The sequence below is a fragment of the Ipomoea triloba genome, chromosome 1 (genome assembly GCF_003576645.1).
Source record: "Ipomoea triloba cultivar NCNSP0323 chromosome 1, ASM357664v1".
Classification (NCBI taxonomy): domain Eukaryota; kingdom Viridiplantae; phylum Streptophyta; class Magnoliopsida; order Solanales; family Convolvulaceae; genus Ipomoea; species Ipomoea triloba.
In genome coordinates, this window is record NC_044916.1 from 24,433,929 (window position 1) to 24,444,050 (window position 10,122).

The following is a 10,122-nucleotide window of genomic DNA, read 5'->3' on the forward strand; positions in this document are numbered from 1 at the left end:
ATTGGCTGGGAATATAATGGAGTTTTCTTAGCTTGTGATGAAAGGAATTGTTCATGGCATGCATGCATGCAGGCTAGGCATGAAACTAATTAAGCATTGAAGCACCTTGTACGTGGGTAAAGCTCAGCACTAGAAAATGATTCCCTTGCTGAGTTGGTTATTCCAATAATGGGAATATGCAGTCATATTGGAACCAATAAGAAACATCCTTTCCCCCCAAAACAAAAAAAAATCACTCATTATTATTATTATTATTATTATTATTATTTCATGGTCACAGTAAATTTGCATGCATACTCGCTAGATGACTTCCTGTTGCTGATGCCATTCCTTGCTTACATTATTATCTTATTAACTACCTCCATGGACGAGTATGTAGAAAGGATCTACAACTGCTGTTAATAATGGAGTCTCATTCATTAAGCCAATGCGGCCACCAAAAGTCATGGATGTATCGGATGGGTTGGAAAAACTGGCCAAGAAAAAGGCCAGCCCATCACCATAGGCTGAATTGATCGCACTCCGAGCACGTATTCGATCGCAGCCAAAGTGGCCTTTGAGGCGCAAGTATATGTCCTCTGCTCCTTGATATCTCAATGCTGAGAGATCGGTATTTTTCCTTAATGGTTAGAGTGCATTTTGTTATTCTTTTAATTGTGTTTGGATCATGCAAGTTCTTTTGGGTGACGAGGGAAGTGTATTACCGGATTTCTCAGCAGAGCAGCATGAGAAGATAGAGCAGTTTGAGCTGGATTATGATGGTAAAAGGGACCGTTGGAATGGTTACGATGCTTCTTATGTCTATGTTGTTGAAAGATATGAAGCAAGAGATGAAGCCAGAAAGAAGTATCTCAAGGAACAACAACTTAAGTGTTGAACATTACAATTCTATTTTCTATTTCTATGGTTAGGAATTTGCGCATCTGAGAATACACAGCCAAGTACCTTATTAATCTCAACGTCAATTGCAGATGTCGGAGATGACGAGAGGCCATCGGAGATGGTGACGTAGCGGATGTCGAGGCTGGGCTTGCGGATGCCAGAGAACATGTCGACCGTTGCTGGGTGTTGATGAAGGTGACGACGAAGCCAGCTGGTAGGTGAGGTGGACGGAGGGGATTACATTCATCAAGATTGCATGGGAATTGACTCTGAAAAGGTCCACAATAGTACATTACCGGTGCCATGTCAGCAAGGCAACTTGAAAACCTACTAAATAGTCTAGGTGGAAAAAAATTTGTGGTTTGTGCATCGAAACAGCACTTATGAAAGGTTAGGGTGCGGCATGAAAAATCGCTTATAGTTCAGGGTGCGGGTTGGCACTTTAGCCGTTTGAATATGATGTTGATGAGGCTGACCAGCTCTCAAGGGTCTTCTTGGCGGACGCAGTATCAAGGAAGAACTTTTCTTTGTTTGGTGATGTTGTTTCGTTTGATGCTACATATCGTACTAACAGGTTAGAAATCTGTTTTTTGTTTGTGCATTTTGTATAGAATAGTGGTGTATTATTCACTGCTATATGGTGTGTTATGAGACGTGTTATTGTGTTAACTGTTTTTCCTGTGTTTTTCCTTATGTAGGTATAATCTGGTTTTTGTCCCATTTACTGGCATTGATAATCATAAGAGATGCATCACCTTTGGTGCTGGGCTACTTACGAAGGAAGACATAGACTCATACGTGTGGCTTTTGGAGAGTTTTAAGAAAATTATGGGTCATGATCCTATTTGCGTTGTTACAGATCAAGATCCAGTTGTGAAGGTTGCCGTTGCTCAAGTGTTTGGTGCGTCAAAACACAGATTTTGTATGTGGCATATAATGTGTAAGGTGGGAGAGAAGGTTGGACCGGTTTTGTCTAAAGACGAGGTGTTTAGGAGGAAGTTGAATTGCATCGTTTGGGATAATTCAATTGATCCCGAGGCCTTTGAGTTGCGATGGAATCAGATTATGGAGGAATATGGGTTGGGTGATAATGGTTGGTTTCATTACTTGTTTGAGTCCCGAACATTTTGGGCATCTCCATACTTTCATGATGAGTTTATGGTGGGTTTGGTTAGGACCAGATCTAGATTGGAGTCTCAAAACAGTTTCTTTGGTAGCTTCTCTAATGGACATTCTAGCTTGGTTGAATTTTTGGTGCATTATGATAGTGCTATTGGTGCACAGCGGCATGCCCAAGCAAAACTAAATGCTGATTGTGAAGCTTGTTTTCCCGTGTTGAAGACACCATTGGCGTTGGAGCGGCATGCCATGGGTGTTTACACAATTTCTGTGTTTTATGATGTTCAAGAGGAGATTTGTGCAACTTGTTTTTCTTGTCAAGTGGTATCTTTGAGTGATTCTGATGGCAGCGTGTCTTACATGATAAAAGATGGTGACCATCGAGCATGGGCTGTCAATTTAGTTTTGGATGATACTTGTGCAAGGTGTTCTTGCAACATGTTTGAGAGGATGGGTTTGTTGTGTAAGCATATCTTTTTTGTTTTTAAAGATCGTGGTCTTGAGAGTATTCCTTCTAGGTATTTGGTGCATCGGTAGACAAAGGGTGCATGTTTGCACCCAATATTTGATATTGATAGTATAGTTGTTGATCAATCTGCGAAAGTGGAGAACGTTAGGCTGCTTACTAATCTTATGTGGTCTGATATTTATTCTTGTGTGGGGTTGGTTGATGGTAATATTTATCGTTTTTCACAGATACGAAGCGTTATTAATGATCAAAGGAAATTATTTCTTCAAGATGGGAGTGATAATGGCAGTAGCGTGGCTGTTGGTAACAAGCAAAGTGTGATTAATTCATTTTGTGGGTCTATGTCCAAGGCATCTTTAGTGGAAGTGCACAACCCTGTCAAAGCTAAGAACAAGGGTAGTGGTAAACGATTGAAGAGTGCAAGGGAGAGAGCTGTAAGCAAGTGTGCAAAGCAATCAAGGAGATGCCACACTTGTGATGAATATGGCCATAACAGTAGGACATGTTCTTTAAATAATTGAAATTGATCATTGTATTACTGTATATGATTTGTGTTAATTCATAGGGTGGTGTGTTTTGATACATATGTTAATACTTTTAATCTGTGCACTGGTGCATTTTAATACAAGTACTGGCGTGTCCTGTTACGCACATGCGTACTTGACATATGGTGAGTAAGTGGTGTTTTTTCATATGTTTACAGCTTGAGTGTTGTGTTTTAGTGAGGTAAGTGGTGCATTTTTACACCTTGAGTGGTGTGTTTTCGAAATGTCAATGGTGTGTTTCACACCTTAGGTAGTGTGTTTTAGTAAGGTCAGTAGTGTGTTTCACACCTCAGGTGGTGTGTTTTAGTATTGTCAGTGGTGTGTTTTACACCTTGAGTGGTGTGTTTTAGTATTGTCAGTGGTGTGTTTTACACCTTGAGTGGTGTGTTTAGTATTGTCAGTGGTGTGTTTTACACCTTGAGTGGTGTGTTTTAGTAACGTCAGCGGTGTGTTTTACACCTTGAGTGGTGTGTTTTAGTAAGGTCGGTGGTGTGTTTTACAGCTTGAGTAGTGTGTTTTACACATTGAGTGGTGTGTTTTGGTTAGTTCAGTTGTGTGTTTTACACATTGAGTGGTGTGTTTTAGTATTGTCAGTGTTGCATTTTACACCTTGAGTGGTGTGTTTTAGTAACGTCAGCGGTGTGTTTTTCACCTTGAGTGGTGTGTTTTAGTAAGGTCAGTGGTGTGTTTTACACCTTGAGTGGTGTGTTTTAGTAAGGTCAGTGGTGTGTTTTACATCTTATGTGGTGTGTTTCACACCTCAGGTGGTGTGTTTTAGTATTGTCAGTGGTGTGTTTTACACCTTGAGTGGTGTGTTTTAGTAACGTCAGCGGTGTGTTTTACACCTTGAGTGGTGTGTTTTAGTAACGTCAGCGGTGTGTTTTACACCTTGAGTGGTGTGTTTTAGTAAGGTCAGTGGTGTGTTTTACACCTTATGGGGTGTCTTTCACACCTTAGGTGGTGTGTTTTAGTTAAGGTAAGTGGTGTGTTTTACACCTTGAGTGGTGTTTTTAGTAAGGTCAGTGTTGCATTGTTATACCTTGAGTGGTGTGTTTTACTAAGGTCAGTGGTGTATTTTACACCTTATGCGGTGTGTTTTACATATTGAGTGGTGTGTTTTAGTAAGGTCAGTGTTGCATTCTTACACCTTGACTGGTGTGTTTTAGTAAGGTCCGTGGTGTGTTTTACACCTTATGTGGTGTGTTTTAGTAAACTCAGTGGTCCATTTTGCAACTGTGGCATAATCTATGCATTCAACCAAAAAGTAGTAACAAATAAAGTTCCTAAACAACATAGTCAAAGCTATTAGCAGTTAAAAAGCTACGTACCAACTGTCCTAGACATATCATAATGTCAACCAAAAAGTTTTGTCTAATCATCAGTGTCAAAGAAGCCACAAAACAGATAATGCAACATCAAACTTACCGCCAAAGTCAGTTTTCCAGTCCAAACTCTGCTGCTTGTTGTATGTTCCGGGCTTTGTGCTCATTCACATCTGACATGACAAGTGCAGTTAAGTATTTGATTCTTAAAACATTCAACTGGTCCTTGTTTTCTTTTTCCAAACCACAGTCCCATAGTTCTGGTAATTGCCCTCTGAATGTTTCCATATGGCGCATGAGAAACACACCACAATCAACCTTGTTTTTGTTATCCCTCCAAGACATCTTCATTCTCTTTAGCTTCAACTTCGCAATCTTCTCAGATTTGTAAGTTGATTTCAAACCAGTCATGAACATTGAAAGAAATTTTTGCTGCATACAATTAAAGGCATAGAAATTGTAGTTTTTGAATATAGTGTTGTGTATGAGAAAAGCAAGAGGTCAGTATGTTACCAATGTCGTAGGCACAATTCCATATTTGTCATCAGTTTTGCAAACTTTAGATGAGTTGTCTATTGCCTCAAATCTCTCACACAGTGGATCAAAATGAATCATGTAATAGTGCTGAGATGCTATTATTGGAAACAGAAACTATAGGAAAAATATTGTGTCAAAATGTGTACCAAAATCACCAATCAAATAATAAAATGTACTAAGCAATTCGTAACACTTACATGTTGAATGTTTTTCCATTGGGTCTCCACTGCAAAGGTTTTGTCCACTAGGTAGTTGTCACTGAATTTCACAAATCTCTCATCCTCTTCGCCAAGGGGATCCACAATTGTGTACAGTTGTAATTTAAATGTTATTATTGTTAGAACTTGTACGTTTTTTAGGATTTATTTGTTTTATAATTTTAACTTACAGTTGTCCACGTGGAAGCAAAGAATCTCGACGAAAGCCGATCCTCCTCATTATTATTCAAAATTGCTGCCCAAGCATCAATGATACTTGTGGGGATCTTAGAGTTTGGCTTTAGTAACAACATATCTTCCCAGAGAATAACTCTTGATTGAAACTTAAATAATTCTTCGCTCCTGGAAATGGATATGCACAAGGTAAATAAAAATAAATGTACTGACTCCAAACACACCAATCAATGTTATAAAATACATGACTAAACAATTCAAACACAGAAAGTCCCAACCCATGATACCCAAACAGTAGTCAACTGCAATTTACAAACACACGTATTAAAACACACCATACTATGTGATAAAACACACCATTTTTCATGTTAAAACACACTAATTAACCACACATAACACCAAATGCATCTACCATCGCAAAACTCACCACCATTTTTACTAAAACACACCACTAAACAATTCTATGCTTAAAAGCAGCAACCATCTAGTATAGACACACCAGTAATAAAAACATGCATGAACAAAAGACTTACACATCAGGGTTTGGATAAAACATGCATGAACAAAAGACTTACACATCAGGGTTTGGATTTTCAAGCACCCAACAAAAGACTTACACATCAGGGTTTGGATTTTCAAGCACCCACTTCCGCACTGCCTCCTCAGTTGCATTGATTGGTGCATTTATGTCTATTATTGGAAGGGGCTGTCGGGGCCGAAGTGGGGAGTATTCCAGCACTGGTCGTTTTCCCTTGTCCTTTGCTTGGATTTCTGGGGGTGGTTATGATGAACTTCCTGGTGGGGCTTGATCTGGGGTTACCTGCTATATTCATTTATAACTTTTTTTTTTCCATTGTTTTTTGTATTGTGTAATGAAATATAGTGGCTTTACCTCATCACTTGGGGCTGGAATTTCAGTTCTGATTTCCTGAGGTCTTTCAGTTGGCTGAGGTATCTCTTCACCTACATCAACATTCACTTCAACAGCATCTCCTTCTTGTCTCTGCTCACCATCACCATATTCTCTGGCTACAGCATTGACGTCATCCCAACCATGGTTTTGCTCTTCCTGCATCAGTCTAAGTGTAACCCCTCGTCTATTTCGATAAGTTTGAGGTTCAGAAAATATGTCTTTAAGCTATGACATTCATAAGATAAGTGACCGATGCTTCAAAATAATTTTTTTTAGGAAGTATAGTTGTTATTAAGTTGCGATCGTTCGTGCCGGTCACGAACCGTAAAATTTTAGAAGCTGGTATTCGGACCCGATTATCCTCGGAAATGGATTATTAGACACCATATTATTATTCTTGAACTTCCTATTCAATTAAATCAGCCCATAGCAGCGAAAATTTATTTTGATCGTACATCGCTAAAATTTCGCGGTGTACCGAACCTAGCCCAATTTTGAGGGTTAGTCTGGAATAAATTTTTGGTTTCANTTTTTTTTTTTTGTGTACATGTATCTTTTGTAGCCATGATGAACTTAGCTGGCTAGTAAGTTGTAATTAAACTCTTGGATATATTCTGGTAGTTAGTGTAGCTACCCCTTTTGCTCACCTATATATATATGTATGAAGATATGTTGGGTAATGATGATGATGATGTGAAATAGTTTTCTTGTTAGCCTGTGCACCTAGAGTGAACTCTGTCTGGTCTTGGCTGGGTTTAGTCTAGGTGTGGCGGTAACTACTCCGGATGTACGGTATAGCCGAGCCGGGGTGTTACACTAAGACTAAATGATGGGACATCATTCAGATAAGTCCTTTTCTAGACTGCACGCACAATTTCATCAACTGAATTTAGGACATCTGGGTTACCCCAGTATGCATCCTCCTCTTGAGAGAATGTCAGGTCCTGTTCTTCTTGAGCTTTAAATCCAAGCAGCTGCCTTGCTGATTCAAACATTTTCTTGAATCTTTCATTCTCAAGGATTGCAGAAGGTGCGGTCTCAACAAGAGTTGATATTCTTAGCAGCGCTGTTGCAATGGTCCTTGTGGTGCTGGTGATTTCGTCAACAAAATCCTGTATATAGAATAGCTGCTGGTTAGTAATGAACCAATATTTTTATTAAAACACACCATTCAACGTTATAAAATACACGACTAAACAATTAACCACTCCCCACCCACACAATACTCTACTCATATGCACAAAACACACTATTCTATGTGATAAAACACACTAATAAATATCAAGATATGCACTCCTGTTTACCTCTAATCCTTCTGGTAGTCTGGAGTTCTGTTCCCGCGGCTCTGGTTGGGGTGGGACATCAGCTTGTGGAATCGATGGACCTGCTTCTTCAGGTGGGGCATTTCGCAGCTCCAAAGCACTATCAATGTGCCCAAACCCGAAGCCACCAGATTTTATTTCAGCTTGCTCTCTCTTTGACAACAGCTTGAATGTCAAAGATCGGAAGGCTGGGTAGCTTCTTGGCACAGTATGTCTGTAAAGCACCACCCGGTCAGCATAGAATACCTGCATATTGTGTTTCACAGTATTATTAGTTGGATTGTGTGTGATGTTTTAATGGATTTGTAGGTGATGGGAGTGGGTTTACCGTCAGGAATAGAATTGGCCCTCCAAAGATCTTGTCTGCGCTTCTCTCCCAGGAAAGCTTGCTAGTAACCAGTGAATTGATCACCATTTGACACCAGTTGAGGTTTGGGATGTTGTCTACATCCTGAAGATGGTCAATGTAGTTTTGGTTGACATAACCATTTACCATCGGGTCTATTAACACAGTGATCACCAGCAGGGCAAAGTGTCTCTTGAACCAAGGATCACCAGCCTCAGTTTCTAACATCCTTGTGATCATAGCACCTAGTGTAATACATGCTGTTGTCTTCTCAAACATTGCCCTCTATTCCCGCAGGATTTCTGGAACTGCCCTTGCTGCCCGCCTTGTTATTTCAATCTGTCCCATAGGAAGCCCAAGAGTTGCAGCAACATCAGCTGCAGTGATATGGATTGATTGTCCATTCTGGAGTTGTAAGGTGCAGCTCCTTGGATCAAAGTTTTCCACTAACCACAGCCCTAATCTGCGTGGTAGGTTGGTGATGTTAAGGTCTAGTAGGTTGCCCATTCTCATCTCCCTTACACACTGTTGTTGTGCAGGGTTAAGCCGGACTACATTCTTGGTTATTCTTGTTGGTAGGGACCTTATATGAAGCTCATCATCGCTGCTTTGTCCTGAGCCATCTTCCTCACTCTCATCCTCACTCTCTTGCTCCGTATTATCATTTGGTTCTGGGCTTTGAATTGGCTCTGCTTGTTGTTGGTCAGCATGCTCCTGGGCAGGCTGCTGAGCTTGTTCTTCTTCTTGCTCGGGTGCAGAGTTTGTTCTGGGTTCCTTTGCTCTGGATGTCCCCGCCCCTGTTCAATTGCTTTTCTTTTGTTGCCTAAATGATATTTTTAATTTAAATTAGTAATCAAATCATTCACCAGATGATATTTTTAATTTAAATTAGTAATCAAATCATTCACCAGTAGATATTTTTAATTTAAATTAGTAATCAAATCATTCACCAGTAGACATACTAAAACACACCATTATCACCAGTAGACATACTAAAACACACCATTATCAACAGTAGACATACTAAAACACACCATTATCACCAATGCCTAAATCCACTTAGTCACGCAGAATGCACTTAGTCAAATGTAGAAAATATACACCAGTAACAAAAAAACACCAATTAAGTGAATCTATTACACCAGTACTCAGATTAAAACACACCATCTACCCAGCACACATAAAATGCGACTACTCTTGTAAAACTAATCAACATCTATAAAAAATCACACTATTATACATACTAAAATGCAAAACTGGACAGATTAGGACACACCATTACCTGCCTTCCATATTGAACGACAGTAAATCACATGGAAAGCACCAATATAAGTAAAAACACACTACTAATCGTATATAATGCACCAGTAGACACACTAAAACACACCATTTTCACCAATGCCTAAATCCACTTAGTCACGCAGAATGCACTTAGTCAAATGTAGAAAATATACACCAGTCAACGTTTTAAAAAGCACTAATGCAATGCTCTAACACACCATTCCACCTCCCTCCACCACGATACACCAAATACACATATTATTGGGCAATACACTAGTATAATCTCAAATATGAACAAGATTTATCTCGATAATGCACAAACAACACTTTACATGGTGCCCTAGTCCTAAATGCAACAATAATTTGCGGTTTTTTGCCCTATTTTTGAACTAAAATGATGTGGTTACACTGTGAGAGTATACCGTTGGATTTCGTCATTGTTCTTTGTCTGCTGAAGTCGACTTGTACGTTTTCTTCCAAACCGGCGGTCGTTGTTTGTGATGGAGTCTTCTAACGTCGTCCGTTGTCCTTCTACGGCGTCCGATGGTCGGTGCTCTATGATCGGCGACTGCAGTTTTTTGCTTCGACAGGTTTCGCGGGGAAATGGAGAGCGTTGTGTGTTTAGTGCGTTGGGATTGTGAATCGAAACAACGGAGTGGGGTTAGACAGTGCGGTTTGAATAATGTAAATTTTCCAATCTACCCATCCTTCACGTTATTCTTCAACACAGCGCGTTTTTATTTTGACAAATATGGAGCGTTGGAATAAATCATCTAGTGGTTGACATCAGGCCACACGGCCGCATGTAAGTGCAAGGCCGCACCAGATGCCTCCTCTATACATATATATATATATATGTATATATATACATACATATATTTATATATATGTATATATATATATATATATATATATATATATATATATATATATATGTATATGTATATGTATGTATGTATAGATTTTTATTCAAATGTGGCCGCGCCCTTACGTG

At 39.5% G+C, this 10,122-nt stretch overlaps 1 protein-coding gene across 1 annotated transcript; it reads left to right on the forward strand.

Moving 5' to 3' along the window:
* Positions 1 to 667: 667 nt before the first annotated feature.
* LOC116010977 (protein FAR1-RELATED SEQUENCE 5-like) lies at positions 668 to 2,991 on the forward strand. Its single transcript, XM_031250469.1, has 5 exons — positions 668 to 761; positions 912 to 1,003; positions 1,329 to 1,456; positions 1,581 to 2,526; positions 2,698 to 2,991. Exons 1-5 carry the CDS (start codon positions 668 to 670, stop codon positions 2,989 to 2,991), a joined length of 1,554 nt encoding a protein of 517 aa, XP_031106329.1.
* Positions 2,992 to 10,122: the final 7,131 nt, after the last annotated feature.

Excerpts from the sequence above, each read along its gene's own strand:
- LOC116010977 (XM_031250469.1), top strand. The coding sequence starts at position 668 with ATGCAAGTTCTTTTGGGTGACGAGGGAAGTGTATTACCGGATTTCTCA. Across the intron at positions 1,004-1,328 it reads ACGAGAGGCCATCGGAGATG|CCGTTTGAATATGATGTTGA; the intron begins GTGACGTAGCGG and ends TTGGCACTTTAG. Across the intron at positions 2,527-2,697 it reads GTATTCCTTCTAGGTATTTG|ATACGAAGCGTTATTAATGA; the intron begins GTGCATCGGTAG and ends CGTTTTTCACAG.